General features: G+C 42.9%; 1 protein-coding gene across 1 annotated transcript; it reads right to left on the bottom strand.

Moving 5' to 3' along the window:
• Window positions 1–40: 40 nt before the first annotated feature.
• si:ch211-15d5.11 (nuclear receptor coactivator 7-like) lies at window positions 41–27,872 on the bottom strand. The gene is made up of 16 exons (XM_036955112.1): window positions 27,705–27,872; window positions 26,384–26,594; window positions 23,994–24,184; window positions 22,473–22,552; window positions 16,179–16,289; window positions 15,417–15,590; window positions 14,663–14,794; window positions 11,544–11,728; window positions 9,836–10,251; window positions 9,504–9,666; window positions 9,101–9,278; window positions 8,198–8,314; window positions 5,839–5,991; window positions 5,406–5,501; window positions 4,807–4,880; window positions 41–280 (listed from the first exon to the last, which is right to left on the bottom strand). The coding sequence occupies exons 2-16, from the start codon at window positions 26,446–26,448 to the stop codon at window positions 145–147; spliced, it is 2,271 nt and encodes a 756-aa protein (XP_036811007.1). The 5' UTR covers window positions 26,449–26,594; window positions 27,705–27,872; the 3' UTR covers window positions 41–144.
• Window positions 27,873–27,964: the final 92 nt, after the last annotated feature.

Below are 27,964 nucleotides of genomic sequence, written 5' to 3'. Positions count from 1 at the left end.
CACATTTAAGTCAAAATAGTCAGGTACATCCAACAACTTATTGTACTAGAATATATGGTTTCTAGAGTCCTGTTTAATGCAGTGATTGGACAGCCAGAGAGAGTCAGTATGTGTTGCTAGGCGAGGTGAGTTGAGTTCATGTCTTCACCAGAATGTCCACACCTCCAGCTCCATGACGTGGAAGTCGTCTCTTTCCGAGAGGCAGCAGTTGTTGAAAGTGTAACAGGGGCTACTCCTGCCCAGGTACAGCATCTCATCCAGCCACAAGCCAAAGTGACCACTGGGGAAGAGAGAGCGAGAGAAACTCAGGTCCTTGTTCATTGCTTTAAAATAGAGTAAAGTGATGTGTTTTCCTAAACATTGACGCACACTACAGTGGGACAAAAAAGTATTTAGTCAGCCACCAATTGTGCAAGTTCTCCCACTTAAAAAGATGAGGCCTGCAATTTTCATCATAGGTATACTTCAACTATGACAGACAAAATTAGATTTTTTTTTCTCCAGAAAATCACATTGTAGGATTTTTAATGAATGTATTTGCAAATTATGGTGGAAAATAAGTATTTGGTCAATAACAAAAGTTTATCTCAATACTTTGTTGGCAATGACAGAGGTCAAACGTTTTCTGTAAGTCTTCACAAGGTTTCCACACACTGTTGCTTGTATTTTGGCCCATTCCTCCATGCAGATCTCTTCTAGAGCAGTGATGTTTTGGGGCTGTTGCTGGGCAACACGGACTTTCAACTCCCTCCAAAGATTTTCTATGGGGTTGAGATCTGGAGACTGGCTAGGCCACTCCAGGACCACGAAACGCTTCTTACGAAGCCACTCCTTCGTTGTCCGGGCGGTGTGTTTGGGATCATTGTCATGCTGAAAGACCCAGCCACGTTTCATCTTCAATGCCGTTGCTGATGGAAGGAGGTTTTCACTCAAAATCTCACGATACATGGCCCCATTCATTCTTTCCTTTACACGAATCAGTCGTCCTGGTCCCTTTGCAGAAAAACAGCCCCAAAGCATGATGTTTCCACCCCCATGTTTCACAGTAGGTATGGTGTTCTTTGGATGCAACTCAGCATTCTTTGTCCTCCAAACACGACGAGTTGAGTTTTTACAATTTTACCAAAAGGTTCTATTTTGGTTTCATCTGACCATATGACATTCACTAGGTCCCCCCGTGTGGTTCTGGGATTTTTGCTCACCGTTCTTGTGATCATTTTGACCCCACGGGATGAGATCTTGCGCAGAGCCCCAGATTGAGGGAGATTGTCAGTGGTCTTGTATGTCTTCCATTTCCTAATAATTGCTCCCACAGTTGATTTCTTCAAACCAAGCTGCTTACCTATTGCAGATTCAGTCTTCCCAACCTGGTGCATGTCTACAATTTTGTTTCTGGTGTCCTTTGACAGCTCTTTGGTCTTGGCCATAGTGGAGTTCGGAGTGCGACTGTTTGAGGTTGTGGACAGGCGTCTTTTATACTGATAACAAGTTCAAACAGGTGCCATTAATACAGGTAACAAGTGGAGGACAGAGGAGCCTCTTAAAGAAGAAGTTACAGGTCTGTGAGAGCCAGAAATCTTGCTTGTTTGAAGGTGACCAAATACTTATTTTCCACCATAATTTGCAAATAAATTCATAAAAAATCCTACAATGTGATTTTCTGGATTTCTTTTTCTCATTTTGTCTGTCATAGTTGAAGTGCACATATGATGAAAAGTACAGGCCTCTCTCATATTTAAGTGGGAGAACATGCATTGGTGGCTGACTAAATACTTTTTCGCCCCACTGTATATACACACACAAAATTATGTGGACACCCCTTCAAATGAGTGGATTTAACTATTTCAGCCACATCCGTTGCTGACAGATGTATAAAATCGAGTTCACAGCCATGCAATCTCCATTGACAAACATTGGCAGTAGAATGGCCTTACTGAAGAGCTCAGTGACTTTCAACGTGGCACCGTCATGTGATGCCACCTTTCAGGTTGTCAAATGTCTGCCCTGCAAGAGCTGGCCTTGTCAACTGCAAGTGCTATTATTGTGAAGTGGAAATGGTAGGCCACACAAGTTCACAGTTGCAACACTCACGACAGAGTTCCAAACAACATCAGCAAAATAACTGTTCGTCGGGAGCTTCACGAAATGGGTTTCCATGGCCGAGCAGCCGCACACAAGCCTAATGCCTCGTTCACATCGAAAGCGTCATTGCATTTTGGTACTCCAGAAGTACATTCATTTCCAATAGAACGCTGCGTTTGTGTTGCAGTTGCAGTGTGTTCTGTGTGGTGCATACGTTGGATTTATCGAACGTACAGTTTAAGTCGGTTTAAGTCATTAAAACTGGTTTTTCAACCGCTCCACAAATTCCTTGTTAAACTATAGTTTTGGCAAATCGGTTAGGACATTTACTTTGTGCATGACAAGTAGTTTTTCCATCTATTGTTACCAGACAGATTATTTCACTGTATCACAATTCCAGTGGGTCAGAAGTTTACATACACTAAGTTGACTGTGCCTTTAAACAGTGGAAAATTCCAGAAAATGACATCATGGCTGTATAAGCTTCTGATGTGTTAATTGACATAATTTGAGTCAATTGGAAGTGTACCTGTGGATGTATTTCAAGGCCTACCTTCAAACTCAGTGCCTCTTTGCTTGACATCATGGGAAAATCCAAAGAAATCAGCCAAGACCTCAGAAAAAAAATTGTAGACCTCCACAAGTCTGGTTCATCCTTGGGAGTAATTTCCAAACACCTGAAGGTACCACGTTCATCTGTACAAACAATAGTACGCAAGAATAAACACCATGGGACCATGCAACCGTCATACCGCTCAGAAAGGAGACGCATTCTGTCTCCTAGAGATGAACGTACTTTGGTGCGAAAAGTGCAAATCAATCCCAGAACAACAGCAAAGGACCTTGTGAAGATGCTGGAGGAAACAGGTACCAAAGTATCTATATCCAAAGTAAAACGAATCCTATATCGATATAACCTGAAAGGCAGCTCAGCAAGGAAGAAGCCACTGGTTTGCAACTGCACATGGGGACAAAGATCATACTTTTTGGAGAAATGACCTCTGGTCTGATGAAACTGTTTGGCCATAATGACCATCCTTATGTTTGGAGGAAAAAGGGGGAGTCGAAGAACACCGTCCCAACTGTGAAGCATGTGGGTGGCAGCCTCATGTTGTGGGGGTGCTTTGCTGCAGGAGGAACTGATGCACTTCACAAAATAGATGGCATCATGAGGGAGGAAAATTATGTGGATATATTGAAGCAACATCTCAAGACATCAGTCAGGAAGTTAAAGCTTTAACGCAATTGGGTCTTCCAAATGGACAATGACCCCAAGCATACCTCCAACGTTATGGCAAAATGGCTTAAGGACAACAAAGTCAAGTTATTGGAGTGGCCATCACAAAGCCCTGACCTCAATCCTTTAGAACATTTGTGGACAGAACTGAAAAAGCGTGTGCGAGGAAGGAGGCCTACCATCCTGACTCCGTTACACCAGCTCTGTCAGGAGGAATGGGCCAAAATTCACCCAACTTATTGTGGGAAGCTTGTGGAAGGCTACCCGAAACGTTTGACCCAAGTTTAAATTGTTTAAGGTAATGCTACCAAATACTAATTGAGTGTATGTAAACTTCTGACGCACTGGGAATGTGATGAAAGAAATAAAAGCTGAAATAAATAATTCTCTCTACTATTATTCTGACATTTCACATTCTTAAAATAAAGTGGTGATCCCAACTGACCTAAGACAGGGAATTTTTACGCGGATTAAATGTCAGGAGTTGTGAAAACTGAGTTTAAATGTATTTGGCTTAAGTGTATCTAAAATGTATGCATCAAACTGTATGCGTAGATGGCTTGACAGAAATGGTAGCAAAAGGTGAATGTTGAACTTTTGTTGCACACATATCCAGATGATGCTGCATACCCTTTTGCACAAAAACACTGTCGGTGTGATCAATGCGTAAGATCACCATGCCCAACGCCAAACGTCGGCTGGAGTGGTGTAAAGCTCGCCACCATTGGAACTCTGGAGCAGTGGAGTGATGAATCACGCTTCACCATCTGGCAGTCCGATGGACAAATCTGGGTTTGGCGGATGCCAGTAGAAAGCTAGTTGCCCCAATGCATAGTGCCATCTGTAAAGTTTGGTGGAGGAGGAATAATGTTCTGGGGCTGTTTTTCATGGTTTTAGGCTAAGCCCCTTAGTTCCAGTGAAGGGAATACTTAAAGCTACAGCATACAATTACATTCTAGACGATTTTGTGCTTTCAACTTTGTGGCAACAGTTTGGGAAGGCCCTTTCCTGTTTCAGCATGGAAATGCCCCCATGCACAACACGAGGTTCATACAGAAATGGTTTGTTGAGATCAGTGTGGAAGAACTTGACTGGCCTGCACAGAGCCCTGACCTCAACCCCATCAAACACCTTTGGGGTGAATTGGAACACCGACTGCAAGCCAGGCCTAATTGCCCAACATCAGTGCCAGTCCTCACTAATGCTTTTCTGGCTGAATGGAAGCAAGTCCCTGCAGCAATGTTCCAACATCTAGTGGGATTGCCTTCCCAGAAGAGTGGAGGCTGTTATTGCAGCAAAGGACCAACTCCATATTAATCCCCCATGATTTTGGAATGAGATTTTTGACGAGCAGGTGTCCACATACTTTTGGTCATGTAGTGTAGCTGTAGCATCAACATGCAGTAAGTGTCAAGCAAACAGAAATAACATCAGCATCAAGAAAACCATAACCTTAGACATATTGGTATGACTCTGAGTGACCCCACCTTCCTCCTCCGATAGCAAAAGAGTCCAGGTCTCCCTTTATGAAGAAGGAGTTTTCTCCAGTCCACTTGAAACACTGTGGGACGTGACAAGGACAGAGTCAGTATAGGATACCAACACAGGAGTACCCCTCTGTGCTTATGAATGACCTTGCTTTTCTGTAATGCTATGCATATACAGTACACTATTGATAGCAATGAGTTCCTACACGTTGTTTGTGCATAAAAATGCAGAAAGGGACCTTTTTCTTAATCCACATTCACGCACGAATCGATTATGTGACGTTGGTAGAGACCTTGATGTGAATAGTAATTTGGTTGCTATGGAAACTCCTGCAATATTATGTCATCAAGATTTACAACGAACAGTATCGTCTTTTCAGTTAGTTTGGCAAAATAACAATTCTGCACCTATACCTTAAAAAGCCACATTTCAGATTAGAACATGTGGGAGAGAATTGTATGGCATTGTATGCGTCATAGTGTGTGTGTGTCATAGTGTGTCATAGTGCGTCATAGTGCGTGTGTGTCATAAGGTGTGTGTGTGTGTGTGTGTGGGTGAGCCATATTGTGTGTGTGCATGTGTGTGTGTCTTGCCTGACCTTGAAGCGAGGAAGCAGCATGAAGAGGAATGTCTCTCCGGTGCCGTAGAAGGTCTCGCTTGGCCTCAGAGGGTGAGAGAGGAAGCTCCCAAACACCTGGGGCACAGAGAAACAAACCTACCATTAACCAAAATACAACTCTTTGGTAACCAAACGAGACAGACTTCATAAAATGGAGGACTTCATAGGTGACCACAACGAACTCTGTCTGTGGCTCCTGGAAAATCGGTATGTTATTCAAACTAACCCCACAGTAGTCTTGACCTGTGGGCGTCCAAGTTAATAGTGCAAATGAAATGAAAAGCAGGTAGTCTATAGCACACATTCTGTGTAATCTCTAACACCAAAGTCAGATAGATATTCGAAATATGGTGCGTGGAACATTAGGGGTGTCGTTTGTAACGTGAAAATAACAAATACATAAAAAGGACACCTGATTAAGTGAGTCCTTGATGACCATGAGTATAGGCGAGTCGCTGCCTTTCAGCCTCCGGTAGAGGGACTTGAGGCTGGAGCCGTGACGAGACGTGCTGTAAGCCAGCTGCCACGTGTGGCCCACTGTCCTGGGTGGCAGTTCCACTGAGAGCTGGAGAAAGATGGACGGATGGAGAAGGAGAAAGAGTGGCGGGTGAGTGAGAGAGAGACAGAAGGGGCAAAAAGATAGGAGAATATACACTTATTACAGGTTTAAAATGAGTGGAAAAGAAAGTGAAAGGGAGAGAGGGAGATAGTTGGTATCTAAGTGAATGGGACTGGAAACCATAAGCCACTTGCAGAGCTGACCTGCAGGGCTCATTAGATAATGTATTGGTTCAAAGTGATCACAGCACTGCTCTGCTTAATTCATTTTTTATTTAACCTTTATTTAACTAGGCAAGTCAGTTAAGAACAAATTCTTATTTACAATGACGGCCTACTCCGGCCAGACCCTAACCTGGACGACACTGGGCAAAGTGATGTAAAATAAAAACGTGATTTTCCTGTGTTTTATTTACACTGAGTGTACAAAACATTAGGAACACCTTCCTACTATTGAGTAGCACCCCCCCAGAGCGGCCTCAACTCTACAAGGTGACGAAAGCATTCCACAGGGATACTGGTCAATATGGACTTCACCCTCTGAATGGCACACATACACAATCCATGTCTCAATTGTCTCAAGGCTTAAAAATCATTCTTCAACCGGTCTCCTTCCCTTCATCTACACTGATTGAAGAAAGAGCAGGTGTTCCTAATGTTCTGTACCCTCGGTGGATATTTCCACACCGAGTTTGGAATAATAATGTGAAATTGTGAAAATTATGATTATGCTCTTTTAAATGTAAGAGCTGTTTGAAAAGACCGCTTGAAATGACTAATTGCAGCCTATTGTGGTGGGACGGAATTTTGGCCTGCCTGGTGCACTAGGCGGTAAATTAGATAATAGATAATGTTCCCTCTACGCTGCACTCGTGTGTGGCAGCATATCTATTCCAGGACTGCCACGCAGAAGAAATGCCAGGCCGCGCTGAGACGCAAGAGATTAAAATTCACAGAGTTTGCAAAGGAGTAGATTTCTATTGGCTGGGGTAGACCACAAGCAGTCTTTCAATCACCTGCGAGTGATTGAGCTTTTCAGATCAGTTCAGATCCGAGTGCTTATCAGTGGATATTCGTAGATATTCTTTGCTCTTTAGCGAGTTATAACCCCAGTTATAAATAAGTATAGGTCAGCAATGGGGAGTTACTGTATCCTACAAGAGCACAAAATGTGTACGCTACATTTCAAGCTGTCTTTAAAAGGACAGTCCGGTAAAAAGCTCATGTCTTGTATTTTGAGACAGGCTTGAATATGCAAATAAGCCAATATGCAGAGGGGTAGCCTACATTGTTTTATTCTCTGTATGGTAATAATTATTATTTTGTAAAGTGGTTTCAAATAGGTGACTGTAATTTATAGGCCAACAATATGCTCGAACAGCCACAATAATGTCTAAAACTGTAAGGGTACAGCCTCAGTGTTCACCGTAAAAGCGCGCCGGAAGTTGCACATAATTCTCACAATGTTCAAGTTTCCGCTCACAAGACCTACAATTTTCTCAGTGCCTCAAAAAATAATCGGGAACATTGTTAATAGACACAATAATAAAATAGAGTTCCAAACCCCTCTGTCAATAACAGTTCATTTTCAGTTTGCCCCTCCCCACTCAGACCACTCCGAGCAAAATTCTTGCTTAAAAATTGCTCTTTGCTAAGAAGCTATATTTGTTTATTTTTGACCATTTTAATAAAAAATAATCACAGTAAGGTACTTAATTGTTACCCAGAAATAATATGATAGAGATAAAAATGGCTATATTGGATCTTCATACCTGATCCCTTCCTACTTGACCCTCCATCGTGAAACATGGCCACAGAAGAGGTTTTGCATATTTTCAGTACTCTACTCAGCACCAAGGTTCAGTAAATGAATTGCACTGTGTTTGACTGAAGGCCAGGGCTGCTCAAGGGAGACTGAGGCAGAAGTAGTGAGGTTCAGTCTCAGACTCTGGATTTAACTTTAAACCCAGACCAGTCAACGCATTTGTGGAAGTAGAGGCAAGAAGAGTAACGTGTGTAATTTCTTCTATATGTGTGGCGCTGGCCAGCGACATTAATTTCCCATTTGGGATTAATTAAGTAATTGTCTCTCCTTCTTATCCAAGAATGGATGAGATCTGTGAATGATCTTCCATTGTGAATGTGTGTGTGATTAGATGAGACAGAGCGTGTGTTTTGTGAAGTTCTGTCTATGAATATGTGCTCACACTCACCTCTCTGACAAGCGATGCGTCTAAGATGCGACTCTGGGCTACGATCTCACACAGTCCCTCTGGATCTTTGTCCATGTCCAGGGGGAGTCTCCCTCTACCATCCTCCACTGTCACCAGCTGCAACACAAGACACGCAACCTAGTTATAAACCCATTAAAATCCCATTGTCGCGAAAACTTGACCCACACGTCAAACAATAACCCCTGATCCCACCTAAACACTTCTCAAACTTTTAAACAATTGCCCAAACTTCCCCAGGCCATGGTGTGCACAAGGGGTCTTTACTTAACGCTATAGTCAAAAGCAATGTATTGCTGTTTACCTGTATGTCCACATCAGGCACTCCAGCCTTTCTTTATGACTCTCCTCAACTCTAAAATGCAGCCCCAGTAAAATACACTTACCTCCCAGTCCTCCGCAGTCTAAAATCCCGACTTACCTCCCAGTCCTCCCCAGTAAAATCCAGACTTACCTCCCAGTCCTCCCCAGTAAAATACAAACTTACTTCCCAATCCTCCCAAGTAAAATACAGACTTACTTCCCAATCCTCCCAAGTAAAACACAGATTTACCTCCCAGTCCTCCCCAGTAAAATGCAGACTTACCTCCCAGTTCTTCCCAGTAAAATACAGATTTAACACCCAGTCCTCCTCAGTCTAAAATACAGACTTACCTCAGCCTTCTCCAGTAAAATCCAGACTTACCTCCCAGTCCTCCCCAGTAAAATCCAGACTTACCGCCCAGTCCTCCCCAGTAAAATCCAGACTTACCTCCCAGTCCTCCCCAGTAAAATCCAGACTTTCCTCCCAGTCCTCCTCAGTCTAAAATGCAGACTTACCTCCCAGTCCTCCCCAGTAAAATCCAGACTTACCTCCCAGTTCTCCCCAGTAAAATCCAGACTTACCTCCCAGTCCTCCCCAGTCCGCCCATGGTTCTTGGACACCTCCTGTTCTTCTTCCTTCTCCTCCTCTTCTCTGTCTTCAACCAGTACAAACTCCTCCTCATCGCCCTCCTCCGACCCTCCCTCCAGCATGCACAGGCCAGGCCTCCAGTGGTTCATGTAGGCATACAGCTCATCTGAGCTACAGACGACAAGACACGACAGACCTTTGATTAACTAAAAAAAACTTGAAGCCTACATTCCTCAGCATTCAACAGCAATTCAAATCGCTACAGGAGACATGTTAAACTTGATGTTAATGTTAGACATTGACATTGTGAGGTGTTAATGTTCACAGAATCTAAAAGGAATGTTAATGTTCAACTAAAACAGTCTGTTTCTGTGGCTCCAGACTGCAGACGGTTACCTCTCCTGGGAGAAGGCGAACCAGGAGTCCCTCCGGGGTAAGGTTTTGTTTGTCCCCAGCAGCAAGCCTGCAGCCACACCCTTCTTCTTCCCAGTGGATTGCTGGAGTCGCAGCCTGACAAACACCAGACCTCCAGAAGTCCCTGAAGACAGTCTAGAGGGGCCTGGAGAAGAGGGAGGGGGAGAATGAGGGAGAGAGAGGGAGCGAGAAAGCGAGAGAGAGAACGAGAGAAAGGTGGAAAGAGAGGGGAAAGGATGGAGAAAAATTAACTAAACAGTACTCCTTGGGATAAAACCATGATAATAACCTATTGACTTGATTCCTTTCCTTACCTGGTGTCTGATTCCTCACAGACTGCTGCTTCTTTGTACCCTCTCTGTCCACCAGCTCCATCCTCACTTTATTCCCTGTCCCTGCTGCCTCTTGTCCACCACAACAGAAGGTGGCAGCACTGCTCAACACAGCTCCTCCCACAGTCCTGGATGACTGCACAGCCAGCTCTTCCAGCGGACTACCCTTCCCCTCCAGCTGCCACTCAGCCATGTCACTGCTCCTCTCCTCCTCAGAGAACCCCTGGACCAGGCTCAGAGCCAGGGCAGACCTCAGCTCTGATGTAGCAGCAGACACCAGTGCTGGGACAGTCTCCCCCTTGTGGTGTGGAGGGCTACTGCTGCTTCGCCTCCCACCCTGCTCGAGCATCTTGACAGTTTTGGAGCCAGTTTTCTGTATGTTTTTAGTTCCATTCCACCTAGTAACAGGTTAAATAATAATTTTTAAGCCTCGAGACAATTGAGACATGGACTGTGTATGTGTGTCATTCAGAGCGTGAATGGGCAAGACAAAATGAATGGTGGGTGTGCAACTCAATATTAGGAAGGTGTTCCTAATGTTTAGTATACTCAGTGTATGTTGCATGTTCTGCAATATCTGACCCAGCAAACATTCCTTGACACCATAGATGTCCAAGGGCCAATTTCATTGACTATGATAGACAGGAGAGGGACAAGGCCAAGTGCATCATAAAGGACCCTACACACAATCTTGCCAAATGTTTTGAACTGCTGCCCTCTGGAAGGAGATACAAGGTCCCACTGTTCAGCAAGAATAGGAGCAGGAGCAAGTTCCATTCCGATGGCCATCATGCTGCTGAACAGTGGGCCATAGGACAGCTGTAGGATGCTGAACAGTAGGCCATGGAACAGATGGAGGCTGTTGAACAGTGGTCCTAGGACAGATGTAGGATGCTGAACAGTAGGCCATGGGACAGATGGAGGCTGTTGAACAGTGGTCCTAGGACAGATGTAGGCCCAATACACAGTTGGACAGTAGACCACATAAACTGAATAATGATGTGTGCATTATTATTATTATCTTTCCAGTGTTTCCCATTTTCAATGCATTATAGTGTATTATTTTCTTGTGTATCTGTATGTTGCCTTCACAAAATGAATTTCCATGTAAATGGACAATAAAGTCTATCCTATCGTATCATATACCCCATTTCCACTGCTAGATATTAGGGATTATACAGTATTTAAAGCTGCAATATGTTAACTTTTTGGGAGACCTGACCAAATTCACATAGAAATGTGAGTTATAGATTTGTCATTCTCATTGAAAGAAAGTCAAAGAAGTGGTAGATCTGTTCTATCTGAGCTACTTCTATGCAAGCTATGCTTCCTGTTCTTAAGTTTAGTTTTTGTGTCTTTCACTTTCGGTCTTGTACACCAGCTTTAAACAGCTGAAAATACAATATTTTGGGTTACTGAAAATATATTTAACAGCGGTTCAGATGGTACAATTATTCTCTACATTGCTTGTTTGTAACAAACTAAAAATGTCAGACACCCACACTACACAAGTCAGCGTGCATATTCGAGATACACCAATTTAACACAGGTCTGCGCAGAATATAGGATCATAATAGTGACCTCCTAAGTTAAACGCCTTCCAAGGCATTGTGAAGATATGTTGATCTGTGCAGAGCTACACCAAATCGGTGTGTGCCTTGAACGTGCACATAGCCATTTTAGCGCTGACCTGTGTGTGGAGGAGTTGAAGTGCACATGGGAGATGTCAGAGTAGAAGGAGACCGAGGCCAGGCTGTCCACTGAGCAGGACAGCAGGTACTCCTCACAGCCGTGCTCTATCACCAACGGGTGGGTCTTACAAGGGTCAAAGAACATCTTATTGGACGTCACCAGCAAGATACCAGAAACCACACCCTGGTGAGAGAGAGAGAGACGGGTGAGAGACAGGTGAGCATGTGTAGAAAGAAAGGTGAGAGATGAGAGATGAGTGGGAGGTGAGAGAGATGAGCAGGTATGTTATTAGGATCCCCATTAGCCGTTTCTGAAGCAGCAGCTACTCTTCCTGAGGTCCACACGACACACGACACAATACAGAACATCAATAGACAAGAACAGTTCAAGGACTGAACTACACACATTTTAAATAAGAACAATAGAACCAAAATAGGTTCTACGGACAGTTGCATGCATACATACATTAGTACATATAAACCGTGTACAAAACATTAGGAACACTTTCCTAATATTGAGTTACACCCCCCCATTTTTCCCTCAGAACAGCCTCAGTTCGTCGGGGCATGGACTCTACAAGGTGTCGAAAGCGTTCCACAGGGATACTGGCCAATGTGGACTTCAATGCTTCCTACAGTTGTGTCAAGTTGACATGATGTCCTTTGGGTGACGGACAATTTTTGATACACACTGGAAACTGTTGAGTGTGAAAAAAACAGCAGCATTGCAGTTCTTGACACACCGGTGCACCTGGCACCTACTACCATACCCCGTTCAAAGGCTCTTACATTTGTTTGTCTTGCCATTCACCCTCTGAATGACAACTGTCTCAAGGCTTAAAAATCCTTCATTAACCTGTCTCCTCCATTCCTCCACTCAAGTGACATCAATAAGGGATCATAGCTTTCACCTGGTCAGTTTATGTCAGTGGAAAGAGTGTTCTTAATGATTTGTACACTCAGTGTACATACAGTGCCTTGCGAAAGTATTCGGTCCCCTTGAACTTTGCGACCTTTTGCCACATTTCAGGCTTCAAACATGAAGATATAAAACTGTATTTTTTTGTGAAGAATCAACAACAAGTGGGACACAATCATGAAGTGGAACGACATTTATTGGATATTTCAAACTTTTTTAACAAATCAAAAACTGAAAAATTGGGCGTGCAAAATTATTCAGCCCCCTTAAGTTAATACTTTGTAGCGCCACCTTTTGCTGCGATTACAGCTGTAAGTCGCTTGGGGTATGTCTCTATCAGTTTTGCACATCGAGAGACTGACATTTTTTCCCATTCCTCCTTGTAAAACAGCTCGAGCTCAGTGAGGTTGGATGGAGAGCATTTGTGAACAGCAGTTTTCAGTTCTTTCCACAGCCAATAAATGTCGTTCCACTTCATGATTGTGTCCCACTTGTTGTTGATTCTTCACAAAAAAATACAGTTTTATATGGGGGCCTCAGTCCAGCCTCTCTCAGCATTTTGCGGACAGTCTGAGCACTGATGGAGGGATTGTGCGTTCCTGGTGTAACTTGGGCAGTTGTTGTTGCCATCCTCTACCTGTCCCGCAGGTGTGATGTTCAGATGTACTGATCCTATGCAGGTGTTGTTGCATGTGGTCTGCCACTGCGAGGATGATCAGCTGTTCGTTCTGTCTTAGGCGTCTCACAGTACAGACATTGCAATTTATTGCCCTGGCCACATCTGCAGTCCTCATGCCTCCTTGCAGCATACCAAAGGCACATTCACGTAGATGAGCAGGGACCCTGGGCATCTTTCTTTTGGTGTATTTAAGAGTCATAGAAAGGCCTCTTTAGTGTCCTAAGTTTTCATAACTGTGACCTTAATTGCCTACCATCTGTAAGCTGTTAGTGTCTTAATGACTGTTCCAAATGTGCATGTTAATTAATTGTTTGTGGTTCAATGAACAAGCAAGGGAAACAGTGTTTAGACACTTTACAATGAAGATCTGTGAAGTTATATTTCTACGAATTATCTTTGAAAGTAAATCCAGGTATGGTACAGAAACAATATGATGGTAGGAAAATCGGGACACCATCTAGATACCACCCAACCCGAAATCAATCTCTCCTCTACTTTGAGCCATACTGTGGACATTAGCCCTCTGTACATAGAAGGGCAAGACGTGCTGCTCTGTTCTGGACCAGTTGCAGCTTTTCTAGGTCCTTTGCAGCACTTCACCATATCAACGGGCAATAGTCAAGATTAGGTCAAACTAGAGCCTGCAGGACTTGTTTGGTCAACTGTGGTGTTAAAAGTGCTGAGTATCTCCACAACAATTGAATCAATATGCCTTTACCATGACAATTTATAGTCTAAGGTGACATGCTAGTGATAGATCATTAGAGGGCCTTGTGAAATGCCACACTTTCCATGTTTTCCATTAGAGAAGCTTCCATTCAATAAAACCCTCTGTTCTATTGGATAGATAGCTCTCAACCCATAATATGGTCGAGGATGTAAAGGCATAGCACATATGTTTTTCTAATAACAGATTATGGTCAATAATATCAAAGGCTGCAATGAAGTCTAACAATACAGCTCCAACAATCTTCTTATTACCAATTTCTTTCAGCCAATCATCAGTCATTTGTGCCAGTGCAGTTGAGCGCCCTTCTCTGTAAGCATGTGGAAAGTCAGAGAAATACAGAGAAATACAGTAGCATTGTATCTGCTCCACACAAAAAAAATCCCCCAAAGGTTTGCTATGAGCCAGTTAGCTGAGACAGTTAGGAATGGCTATAGAGTCAGCTACCATCCTCAGTAGCTTTCCATCTATGTTGTTAATGCCAGGAGGTGAGAGAGGTGAGCGGGTGGTGAGAGAGGTGAGTGGGTGGTGAGAGAGGTGAGAGGTGAGTGGGTGGTGAGAGGTGAGTGGGTGGTGAGAGATGAGTGGGTGGTGAGAGAGGTGAGTGGGTGGTGAGAGAGGTGAGTGGGTGGTGAGATAGGTGAGTGGGTGGTGAGAGAGGTGAGTGGGTGGTGAGAGAGGTGAGTGGGTGGTGAGAGAGGTGAGAGGGTGGTGAGAGAGGTGAGTGAGTGGTGAAACAGAGGTCAGCAAGAGGTTAGAGAGGAGTGAGCGAGAATGACTAGTCTCCACGCACCTTGCGGTCAGTGATGTAGCGGCAGAAGAGCTTGAGGTACGGCATGGCCGCTGGCCCCTCCCCCAGGGAACACTCAGGTGGGAGGGCCAGTAGGCAGATCTGTCCATCAGGCATTGGCACTGCCTCCACATCCTATGAGAATCAAAGCAAGCACTGTTTTTATTTTTTTTAAACACAGCAGAGGAAATGCACTTTTTTAAAGTCTAGTGGAGCAGCGGTCTAAGGCATTGCATCTCAGTACTAGAGGCGTCACTACAGACCCTGGCTCGATCCCGGGCTGTATCACAACTGGCCGTGATCGTGAGTCTCATAGGGCGGTGCACAATTGGCCCAGCATCGTCCAGGGTTATTAGGGGAGGGTTTGGCCGGGGCAGGCCCTCATTGTAAAATAAGAATTTGTTCTTAACTGACTTGCCTAGTTAAATAAAATAAAAATAAAAGTCAGCAGTGTTTAAAGAAGCCATTATCCACTCATTAAAACAGTGCTTTACATTGAAAGCTAACTAAGCAGCTTCCAAAAGAACAGCATTTGAACAAACAACCAATCATTGCCATTAGCCAAAAGTTTTTCCAGTCCTGCATTGACTCTTGTTCTATTGAGCAATTTCAGCTCTGCTAAGCTAGTTTAGCCTCTCTTAACAAGAACAGGCCCGACATGACACAGAAAAACATGGTTAAATCATTTAAAAACATTGTTAAATGTACTTCCTCTTCTGTGTGGATTGTGGAATAAATTCATCCACATTGTCCTTACCAGTAACTTATCATACTCTGTGTCCGGTGACGGGGAGTGAGGGCTGGGCGATGGGGCCGGAGAAAGCCCTGGGTCAGTGTCCAACTCTGGCTCCAGCCTGAGGTCGGGGTCAGGGTGCGTCGCCACGGGAGGTGAGCCTTGGCCAGAGCCTTTACTCTTGGGAACGCGGAGGTGCTTCAAAATGGAAGAGCGTAGAAACATCACAACACAGAACAACAAAAACTCAAGCACTGCTGTTAATAATGCTCTGCCAAGTCTAGGACCTCCCACTTCCTCTTTCTAACTGAACTTTACATCTGCGGTCTCATCTGTTGCCTACTGGAGTGGAGGGATGGACACTTGATTGGTAACCATGCAAATAGGTTTTCCCAGAATGCCATGTGGTGAAGGCTATGCTCTGTCACTCACTTTGCATGTCAAATCCATAGTGGAAGGGACAAACAAAACAGCAACATATGTCACTACGCTGACTTTTCATCATTATACTGGAAGAAAAACACACGTATGGAGATAAAAGATGACAATGTACACATTTTGTCCGTTTCTCTTCAAATGATATGAAGCTGATCATACCCGCAGGCCTGCAATTAGTGTGTCAGGTCTCCTCACCGTGAGATGTGACAGAAATAACCTGTCACATCTCACAGTGAGGAGAATGTTCAGAATGCTGATACAAAGACAGAAGATACCAGTGTCATAAACTGTATGTATGCATGTTTGTAGCATCTGATAAGGTTGGGAACCATGGTGACTTTTTCTTACCTCCCGGGAGATGAGGGAGGAGGAGGTGGAGAGATGCCTGTTCAGCTTGGTCTGATCTCCCAGGCTACTGTACTGGGAGGTGACACTGAACACAGTGTCTTCATGGTGGGCCTGGGAGTACACACATAGTGCAGAAATCCACGTTAGGTACTCCAATATGAAAATAAAATCAGACCAAATAATACCAATCTTTTCCATTAATTTGAGATTGAGGCCTACTTATTTTCCGAACGCTTATTAGCTAGATCTACACCTATGACTACAGACACAGGAGATAGGGCTGCTGCCCTATGAGGTGTTCCGGCTCACACCAGTCAAGGCTTGTGTAAGGCTACTTACTACTACACCTATCAATACAGATTACTGAAGAAGCACAATAATATCATGCGAATCCTCCATCCGCTGCCTCCCACACAACACAACCAAAACTCAGCTATTGACAGATGGGGCCCATTGACCTAAATTATGTTCTAACGCTTGACAGACTCCATGCAGACAGGGAGCGCAACTTTCACTGGGGACGGGGGGACATGACCCCCACCACATTCTAAAATTGCATTTTTTATAATTGCAGTTATATCAGTGCACTGTGATACAAAAACGCGGCTTCGTGGTGCTTCAGGACCTTGCAGACGCCTCAGAGCGGTCGGGTAGGCTGTTTGGCGGTTACAGCCAGCTAGATTTAGGACCGCGCAGACACACCAGAGCGTGCAGACAGGCTGTGAGAAGGCAAAGCTTCTGACCAGCACGGTGCTACTTTCTGCAGATGCTGTCTGCGTGTTGTAAGAGCAAACAGAGCAGAAACGGGCTACTCTTTATTTGACTGATGTAGCTGGCAAGATAACTTCTGTTTCATTTAACAGAAAAAAAGTGTTTATTCCCAGTGCTGAGCTAGTAGTGTAACTGACATGTAACGTTAGCTAATTAATTCATCCCATCTCAACTAAACTTCTGTCTGAAGAGAATGGACTAGGTGGTAGCTACCATGGACAGTTCAGCTCTCGCCTCTAGCCATCTGTCAGATAGCAGTATCTAACAGCTGTTGTGTGTATAGAAATGTTTTGTAGCCTTTTTGTCCCATTTGAATAGAAGAAAATGAACTTGGCTAGTTTTTGCCAGTTGATGTACCATTAGAGCCTGCCAAAACTTGGCTAAGGTTAGCTAGCTAGCTAGCTCACCAACTTTAGGTATTAGTTTTTCTCCAATCACATCAGATCTGAATCAAACAATGAAACCTGCGGCAAAACAATGAAAGACTGATATTCTGGCGTTTTTTGACAGTGCACTGAGTTCTTTTGTTGTCAGTATAACAATGTAATGTTAGCATTCCCCAAGAGAAGATGGCTTTCACTTCAGCAGTAATAAATTCATGAACTTCTTTGAGAAAAAGATCATGATCATTAGAAAGCAAATTACGGACTCCTCTTTAAATCTGCGTATTCCTCCAAAGCTCAGTTGTCCTGAGTCTGCACAACTCTGCCAGGACCTAGGATCAAGGGAGACACTCAAGTGTGTTAGTACTATATCTCTTGAACAATGATGAACATAATCATGGCCTCTAAACCTTCAAGCTGCATACTGGACCCTATTCCAACTAAACTACTGAAAGAGCTGCTTCCTGTGCTTGGCCCTCCTATGTTGAACAAAATAAATGGCTCTCTATCCACCGGATGTGTACCAAACACACTAAAAGTGTCAGTAATAAAGCGTCTCTTGAAAAAGCCAAACCTTGACCCAGAAAATATAAAAAACTAGCGGCCTATATCAAATCTTCCATTCCTCTCAAAAATGTTAGAAAAAGCTGTTGTGCAGCAACTCACTGCCTTCCTGAAGACAAACAATGTATATGAAATGCTTCAGTCTGGTTTTAGACCCCATCATAGCACTGAGACTGCACTTGTGAAGGTGGTAAATGACATTTTAATGGCGTCAGACCGAGGCTCTGCATCTGTCCTCGTGCTCCTAGACCTTAGTGCTGCTTTTGGTACCATCGATCACCACATTCTTTTGGAGAGATTGGAAACCCAAATTGGTCTACACGGACAAGTTCTGGCCTGGATTAGATCTTATCTGTCGGAAAGATATCAGTTTGTCTCTGTGAATGGTTTGTCCTCTGACAAATCAACTGTAAATTTCGGTGTTCCTCAAGGTTCCGTTTTAGGGCCACTATTGTTTTCACTATATATTTTACCTCTTGGGGATGTCATTCGAAAACATAATGTTAACTTTCACTGCATTGCGGATGACACACAGCTGTACATTTCAATGAAACATGGTGAAGCCCCAAAATTGCCCTGGCTAGAAGCCTGTGTTTCAGACATAAGGAAGTGGATGGCTGCAAACTTTCTTGCTGTTTTAGGCTGCATTTCTGTACAGCACTTTGATATATCAGCTGATGTAAGAAGGGCTATATAAATACATTTGATTTTGATTTGATTATTGATCTGTCCGTTTCCCTAGCTAATTACCTACTTTTCACACTTACACGGTAATAACATATCTACAGACTACACTGTCATGGTGCACAGTAAGTACGCAACACAATATTGATGATGATGATGAATGGATACAGATGTCTGAATGCCCAGTCATGTTCATATCATCTCAAACATAAATTACTGCAGTTTCAGACCATCCATTGAACATCCCGTATGCCAGTGAAACTGAATTACATGCAGTCAGAAGTGTCATTCCTGCGCTGGAGGTGTAAAACACAAAAGGGGACATATTTGCATTATTTTATGATCTTGGTTTGGCTCACAAGATCAGCATGTCTACAGATTCTCCCTGTTTTTGTTTGCTTGGAAATGTTGATACTGAAGACTGTTATCAGAAGAACCTAGCATTTATAGCAGGTAAGAAATGCATGTCCATTAATTGGAAGGTTGGTTATCCTCCCACAATATCACAATAGATGGCAGAAGTGTCAAGTTATGTATCACTAGATTTGATGTATTACTAGATTAAGGGTACACTGTGCAATTCCTAAAGTCTGGGTGCCTTATATGGAATAGCCTACTGTATGACAAAAGGGGTCTGTATTGAAAACATGAGATTTTCTTAGTCGAGCAGTCGCAAATAGAAACAAAAATGTCACGTCACACGAGACGCCTGTGTGATTTGCGCCTGTCTTAGTGGAGGCCATGGAGATGCCACGGTCCAAGAATATGGGAATTGTGGCTCAGATGCACAAGCCCGTCTCTCTCCAGAATGCGCTCTCCCCTGCCATTTTGTGAGTATTCATTGTTTCATAACTTCCTTGCTTGCTACGTCTATCACTTCCCCATTACATACATCCCCAGTAGTAGCCTACATTAACCTTTAATTCACATAATTTCTAATCTGCAATTGTTTGTTTGGTAAATGGTCATTTCTGTTAATGCATTCAATAGGTTATTATTTTAGTCATTTACTGTTCTCATTGTCAGAGTGGACATGTGTTTTACAGAACTCACAACCTATGCTACCCCTTGTTTCTCACATCACATTTATGAGTTGTCAATTTATTGATCGTCCTTTGTTTGAAATGCTTTTGTCAAGGTTGAATAAGGACACGCACATGATTACACATATAGAAGTAGGACTAGTCTACCTGGCCTACACGCAAATGTAGTTCGATAAATGTGCCCATTTTGGGGATGTCTAGCAATATTTCTGATTGTCTTAAATCACCAAAGTAATTTTATTCACCTCAAACAGCAAGTAAACAAAGTCTGTTTTTAGAATCAATTGAGAACTCATTCTCAAACTATTTGAACAATATTTCCAGCTCTCTCCCTTTTGATAACCACTCGGCATGAAAGGGAAAAATGTAATTCTCTGATCCAGTGGAAATGTCATAAAATACCTGATTACTTCTCATCCATTGCACCTACAGCTGTCTCTCTCCCGAGCTCACTGGAGTGGGAAACTGAAGGGCCAGAATATTTTATACAATGTTTAAAGTTTGCTGGTATAAGTTTTTGGGTGACAGAGTTGATACAATGTTTCAAGATGGTTGGAGACAATGTGATTTATAGGATATTTATTTTTATAAATATATTATTTTTTATTTTCTACCTGCAGGCTGCAATGTCTTTGTGTTGGCTTTATGTAGGTTATTATGTATTAGATAATTGGCAATGGCAATAAAAGTAACTTTAAATTTTGATTTAGATAGAATGTAGATTAACCACAGACAATGATTGTGAGATACAAAGACTATTGTAAATTAAATGAAACTGTTCCATGAAAATGTGCACATGAAACTCATAACTGGTATGCAGATTGGTAGAAATGGTACAATAATCAGGCACTCCAAATGGAAAAGGTTGCCCACCGCTGGCATAGCCTATTACCGGCAACTTCAGAAGAGTAACTCTGCCAAGGTCAGCAGCAGCGGGAGAAGGCGGGTCAGGAACAGGTTTTGTTTCTTCTGGTTATGCGGTCTTGATCTCTGGCTCCCTCAAATAATTTGTGTGCGTGCATAAAGCATCAGACAAGTTCAGTACATATAGCCTAGTTGACTTTATTAAACACATATGCAGGCCTCAACCACTACCCTGAGAGCACTTGATTCAGTGTATCATGCAGCCCTCAGGTTCATTACAAATCAAAAACGTCTAACACATTATTGTGATCTCTACAGCGCTGTTGGATGGTCGTCATTGACCTTGCCTAGGCTTAAACACTGGTATACACTGATTTATAAGGCCACATTGGGTAAAACGCCATTTTATCTCTGTTCTTTTTTAGTCAGGTCGGTAAATAAATAACAATTAGGGTCCCATTCACATTTGCTTCTAACAGTACCAAAAATTAGAACAGGTGATGGTAGAAATAGTTTTAGTTACTTAGCTCCGTGGTCCTGGAATTCTCTCCTGAATATTATAACATTTGATGATCTAGTTTCGTTGGTAGAGTTTAAACACTTGATCGATGTATATATCATAGAAGAGTGTAATTGTTTTTAGGCCAGCTGTTTTTAGTCAAGACTTTCGTGTTTTTTATGTAAAAATGTTTTTGTTGTACTGTATGTGTGTTTCTAGTTTTGTTTAATGGTGTGTTAGTGTATGTAAGTTGTTTTGTCTGAAACGTTGTTCCCCATGCTGCTATTGGAACAGGTCTCTCTTGGAAAAGAGATGTTCTCAATGAGAAAAACCTGTATAAATAAAAGCTAAAAAAAAAAGCTACAAAATAAAACATAGGGTGTGTCTATATAGGCCTATGGAAAAATACAGGTTTTAAAATTTCGACCAATTGATGGACAGTCGGGGACAGTCCTAGTAGGAATGCTGGAAATTGGCATTAGATGCCCCAAAACATTCCGAGGGAGGACCCTCTGCCAGATTATGTCCCCTCCACTTCTAAAACTAAAGTTGTGCCACAGCATGCAGTCATTATTCAAGCATAGCTATGTGTGTGCGTGTGTGTACATGCTTGCAAACGATACTGTTGAAAATATGCCTTCCGTGTGAGTGTTAAAACATATTTAAACTGATGGCGAGCCATAGTGATACAGGCTACAAGTTCGGCATTATTTTAACACTGGTTTAGTGAATCCACCTCACATCCTACATGACAGATAGACATGGAACTCATTCATATTTCCATAACTGTAAAACAAAAGTCCATAGTCCAAGTACCTAACTGCAAAGAATACAAAGGGCCTAAGTGGATCATAGACATTCTGTCTACTTTACATATTCCGTCCGAATTCAGTTATCAACACTAACATCATTGTCACACGATGATTCCAGATTCAGAGCAACACTGGTCCTTAAAAGTCTCTTAATATGCTGTATATCTTTTCAATGTATATTTTCTAGACAGATGTGCATTAGAAAGGGATTTTCTAGACACCCCAAAAAAGTTATTGAATACATGGTTTTGCCTTCATTTAAGTTACTACAGTAGTTCCACATATCCATATCTGCTTTATGAAAGACATGATCTGATAACAACGTTTAAAAGCTGTAGTAATAGAAGCTTCTAAATCTGTATATAATAGAATTACCAGCATTTATTTTCATCACATACCATACATACCACTGTCCTTCCATTATAACTGTTGTAGAGCTTCTGAATATACCGGTGGATACCCATTGAAATAGGGGAAGATCTGGAACTAATCGCTGAACACTGTTTCACTGAAATACAGCTTGTCTGACCTTTGAACATTTATTATCAGCATCTTTCAATACCATATATACAGTATTATGCAATGTATCGGTTATCAAGTGTGTGGGTAAAGCAGGTCTTAAATATGTTATCATTATTGATCTACGAGTAGGTCTACATGAGATTGTGACTCACCATACAGTCTGCTTTGTCATCAGATGGTTGACCCTCTTCCCTGGATTTAGCTGTGGCGCGCTCTGGTACCCATGTAGCTTCTACGAAGGCAAGATGTAAAAACATTGTGTTGATAAGCGATAGATGATGACTCTTTCCACCAATTCTTTCTGCTCCTGAAATCCAACAGCTGTTTCTCCAAATCTACTTGTTTGCGGTCCTGTAAATCATTTTAATTAATGCAAAACAACTCCCTCCTCTTAAATCTAGCCCTGTGTGTGGCGTTCATCTTTACAAAATGTGGCACTGCTCTCTAATACCTACATGAGGCATTATGGATGTTTTGGAGTTTTATTAAGGTACTGAGGATTCTCCTTGAATGTCAGGCCTGCCTGCAACAAGGCAGCTGTGTTGGCGCTAACAAATTGCGCGTACACTTGTGCTACAACCTAGGCAAGACCAGAAGTAAAATCCCCCAAAAGAATATCAAAGTTCTGTGTGGGTGCCCTCGGTACTGAATATAATCCGAAAGAAATACTACAATATAGAATACATGAGGCAGAAGGCATCTTGCACCTCTACAGTTCTTGGATACTTGTTTCCTTGATTGAAAGAGAGCGACTTATTACAAAACTGCATAATCAGATTTAGGGAAAACAAGTAGGTCATAAGTATTTGAGCTAAATAAACACGGTCTATGGTGAAAATGCTACCAATTACATGTCACAAACATGATTTGTTACAAGTAAGTTAACAGATTTTACACAAGTGATTTTTCAGGTATACTAATAATCGTATCTAAATGGATATCACTAAAAGCATACTGCTGTGTTCTGTAAAAGGGACTCAAAAATAAGCCATTTAACCACAGACAAGCACATTCAGAATCACTGTTGTCTTACTTTGAGTGCTGGCAAAACCTGTCCCCTCAGTTATGGATGGCATGAGGAAATGACAATAGGATCATGTGCTTATGAGTGAATGTTTCTGAGTGACAGAGTCCACGGGTATTTTGTATCCATGTCATCCTGAGAGAAGTTCCCAAGCATTCCTAGCTGCAGTTTTGCAATTCCTCATAAGTAATTTAAATGTTTTATTTAACCTTTATTTAACTAAGCAAGTCAGTCAAGAACAAATTCTTATTTACAATGACGGCCTACACCGGCCAAACCCTCCCCTCCTAACCCAGACAACGCTGGGCCAATTGTGCACCGCCCTATGGGACTCCCAATCACGGCCGGTTGTGAGACAGCCTGGATTCGAACCAGGGTGTCTGTAGTGACGCCTCTAGCACTGAGATGCAGTGCGCCATTCGGGAGCCCAATAAATAAATGCTAGAGAGAGGAATTCTCCTTACCAACCTTCCTTTGAGTGTGTTATCTGTCATTTCATAGGTTGTTTACTATGAAAATACACAACACATTTATAAACACCATATGAATAATTGGATAGGGAACTAACGCTGCTACCAAGCCCCTACTGGGGCAAACAAAGCACAGGCTGACTTAGATATCGAGATAATCATGTTAAGAGATACCTCACCTTGGAGGTAATACCGGCGCAGTTGGGGGTTCCGGATGTGGCGGACGTGGTCAAAGGGACGCCCCACGGCACGGTGGGACTGACCGCTGTCCCTGGCCTCCTTGGTTGGGCCGGTCTGAGGCCCTGTCTCCCAGGGGCCGGCGATGAAGCCGGGGGGCTGAGCAACACCAGGAGGGAGCTTGGACCCCAGTCTGGAGGGGAGACAGACATGTCGCAAGGATCTGTACACAATTCCTGGAAGCTAAATATGTACCGGTTCTTCCATGGCCTGCACACTCACCAGACATGTCACCCATTGAGCATGTTTGGAATGCTATGGATCGACGCCCATACTTTTTAAGGTATCTGTGAAATCCATAGATTAGCGCCAAATGAATGTATTTCAATTGACTGATTGCCTTATATGAACTGTAACTCAGTAAAATCTTTGAAATTCTTGCATGTTGCGTTTATAGTTTGGTTCAGTGTATATTGGTAGGATTGTGGGAGTTCAGAATAGGCTGTTGCTGTTCCTGGCAAGCACCTCCACTCCTCTCTCCCACGTAATGCCCTTGACTGTTTGTGCTTGTTTTTTTCAAAGGAGAGGTACATTCACAAGGGTGACTATATGAAAAAGGGTGATGGAGTGCTCTAACGCGTATACAGTGCATTCAGAAAGTATTCAGACCCCTTGACTTTTTCCACGTTGTTACGTTACAGCCTTATTCTAAAATATATTCTTTTGTTTTTTCCCCCTCATAAATCTACACACAAAACCCCATAATGACAAAGCAAAAACTGTTTTTAATAAATTTTTGAAAATGGAAAAAAAATGTATAATAATGAAAATACCACATTTACATAACTATTCAAACCCTTTACTCAGAACTTTGTTGAAGCACCTTTGGCAGCGATTACAGCCTCGAGTCTTCTTGGGTATGACACTACAAGCTTGGCACACCTGTATTGGGAGTTTCTCTCATTCTTCTCTGGAGATTCTCTCAAGCTGTCAGGTTGGATGGGGAGTGTCGCTGCACAGCTATTTTCAGGTCTCTTCAGAGATGTTTGATTGGGTTCAAGTCTGGGCTCTGGTTGGGCCACACAAGGACATTCAGAGACTTGTCCCAAAGCCACTCCTGCGTAGTCTTGGCTGTGTTCTTAGGTTCACTGTCCTGTTGGAAGGTGAACCTTCGTCACAGTCTGAGGTCCTGAGAGCTCTGGAGCAGGTTTTCATCAAGGATCTCTCTGTACTTTGCTCCATTCATCTTTCCCTCGATTCTGACTAGTCTCACAGTCCCTGCCACTGAAAAATATCCCCACAGCATGATGCTGCTACCACCATTCTTCACCGTAGGGATGGTGCCAGGTTTCCTTCAGACGTGATGCTTGGCATTCAGGCCATAGAGTTTAATTTTGGTTTCATCAGACCAGAGAATCTTGTTTCTCATGGTCTGAGAGCCCTTTAGGTGCCTTTTAGAAAACTCCAAGCAGGCTGTCATGTGCCTTTTACTGAGGAGTGGCTTCATTCTGGCCACTCTACCATAAAGGCCTGTTTGTTGGAGTGCTGCAGAAATGGTTGTCCTTCTGGAAGGTTCTCCTATCACCACAGAAGAGCTCTGTGACAGTGACCATCAGGTTCTTGGTCACCTCCCCAATTGCTCAGTTTGGCCGGGCGGCCAGCTCTCTCTAGAAAGAGTCTTGGTGGTTCCAAACTTCTTCCATTTAAGAATGATGGAGGCCACTGTGTTATTGGGGACCTTCAACGCTGCAGACATTTTTTGGTACCCTTCCCCAGATCTGTGCCTTGACACACTCCTGTCTTGGAACTCTACAGACAATTCCTACGACCTCATATGGCTTGGTTTGTTGCTCTGACATGCAATGTCAACTGTGGGACCTTATATAGAAAGGTGTCAGCCTTTCCAAATCATGTCCAATGAATAGAATTTACCACAGGTGGACTACAATCAAGTTGTAGAAACATCTCAAGGATGATCAATGGAAACATGATGCACCTGAGCTCAATTTCAAGTCTCATAGCAAAGGCTCTGATACATTTGCAAAACTTTCTATTAACCTGTTTTTGCTTTGTCATTATGGGGTATTGTGTATAGATTGATGAGAGAAAACAATTATTTAATCCATTTTAGAATAAGGCTGTAACGTAACAAAATGTGGAATAAGGGAAGGGGTCTAAAAACTTTCATGCAATGCACTGTACATCTCCTGTTTTCTGCTGCAGTGCTCCTTTCACCTCAACATCTCGGGAGAGAAAAATAACATGTCAGGAGAGAAGCACTGTATAGGCTGACACATTCTGGGAATAACTAAACAACGCATCTCTCACAACAAGTCTAAGCAGTGCTTTTCTTCATTTTTAGCCAATAAAACATTTAAATCGCAGGTCTGACCTGGTCTTGACGTTGCCAAAGTAGCTGGGCCTGTTTTTGTCCCTCTGTTGTAGTTTATGTTCCATGGCTCCGAGGGTTTGCAAGAAGGCCTTCTCAGGGACCTATCGGCGACTACTGTGATGTTGACAACAGCAATATTCTGGTAGGTTGAGGGGCTCTGCTGGCATCCCTCCGTTCAGTCTTCATGCTTATTAAGCTCCTGTAATCGTGCCTACAGGAGAGTAAAAGTTGAGAGTGAGACTGAGTGCATAAGCTCCAAGTAATGAAGTCAGGTCTTTCAATTCAATTCAACTCGAGAATCAACGATGACTCAGAGCATTTTAGCAGGGGTATAAGCTTATGCTGGAAAAATTGACAAATAAGCAATGTAGATCCTCTCAGAAAAATAACATTTCGTATTGAGACAATGCTCTCAAAGACTATATGCAAGAAACATGCAAGGGAAGAGAAGCTGCTCCAGTTTCAACTGTTATGCCTGAGGCTATGAAAACCTGACCTGTTCACCATACGTGCTACCTTGTCCCGGAACTGTTGTTTTCGACTCTCTCTCTACCGCACCTGCTGTCTCAACCTCTGAATGCTTGGCTATGAAAAGCCAACTGACATTTACTCCTGATGTGCTGACCTGTTGCTCCCTCTACAACCACTGTGATGATTATTTCACCCTGCTGGTCATCTTGAAGAACGATCAGGCCTTAATTGCCATGTACTGTTATAATCTCCACCTGGTCCAGCCAAAAGAGGACTGGCCACCCCTTAGAGCCTGGTTTCTCTCTAGGTTCCTGTCTAGGGACATTTTCCTAGCCACCGTGTTTCTACATCTGCATTGCTTGCTGTTTGGGGTTGTAGGCTGGGTTTCTGTATAGCACTTTGTGTCATCTGTTGATGTAAAAAGGGCTTTATAAATACATTTGATTGATTGATGGAATGATAATGAATGGTATTTTTGTTGCCTTATTTCTTGACAAGCAGACGTAACATATTTTATTTGCAACACAGTCGATTAGGGCTAGCGCTCAAATTCCTTTGGGCCCGAGTTCTGATGCAGTGGATGGAACTATCTTTTAAATGTTCTTTCTTTCACCAGAAGATCTGTTCCTACACTAACCTTAAGTACGTAAGGGATACGGATTCTTACTGTAGAAGGAAGCATCCCTACAAATCATTGTCTTGGAGAATATTGCAATAGATTACTGTAGTCTTTTTAAACATGGATGTTCCTCACTTCCATATCGAAAATTCGAGGCATGCGACAATAAAACGTAGCAGTGGGGTACACTGAATTCGGAAATGTTAATATTGAAAGCATTTAGGGACTGACCTGTCAAAAAGATTGCCCGGAATGTTGATCGAAAGCGAGTGATTTCGGAAAGCTTCATATTACGCCCGGTGTTATGTTTTGTGATATCACCAGACAACAGCAAAAAGTTGAGCATATACGCTCCGCCCATTTCATCCATCCTCCAGTGCCGGAGATTGAGGAGTCTTTGAGCATATACGTGGAATCATTGCATGGCTAGAACAACTATTTTCTGTAATCATCAATCCAACCCCAATGTTTTCACGCACCCCCATACAAAC

The sequence above is a fragment of the Oncorhynchus mykiss genome, chromosome 19, assembly GCF_013265735.2.
Source record: "Oncorhynchus mykiss isolate Arlee chromosome 19, USDA_OmykA_1.1, whole genome shotgun sequence".
Classification (NCBI taxonomy): domain Eukaryota; kingdom Metazoa; phylum Chordata; class Actinopteri; order Salmoniformes; family Salmonidae; genus Oncorhynchus; species Oncorhynchus mykiss.
The sequence above is the reverse complement of the archived record's forward strand: the minus strand, read 5'-3'. Positions and strand labels throughout refer to the sequence as shown.

What these genes read in the sequence shown, in the direction of transcription:
- si:ch211-15d5.11 (XM_036955112.1), bottom strand. Translation starts at nt 26,448, where the DNA reads ATGGAACATAAACTACAACAGAGGGACAAAAACAGGCCCAGCTACTTT. An exon ending in TTTGGCAACGTCAAGACCAG is followed by an intron (nt 24,185 to 26,383) that starts GTCAGACCTGCG and finishes TCTCCCCTCCAG; the next exon opens with ACTGGGGTCCAAGCTCCCTC. An exon ending in GCTACATCACTGACCGCAAG is followed by an intron (nt 11,729 to 14,662) that starts GTGCGTGGAGAC and finishes CTCTCTCACCAG; the next exon opens with GGTGTGGTTTCTGGTATCTT.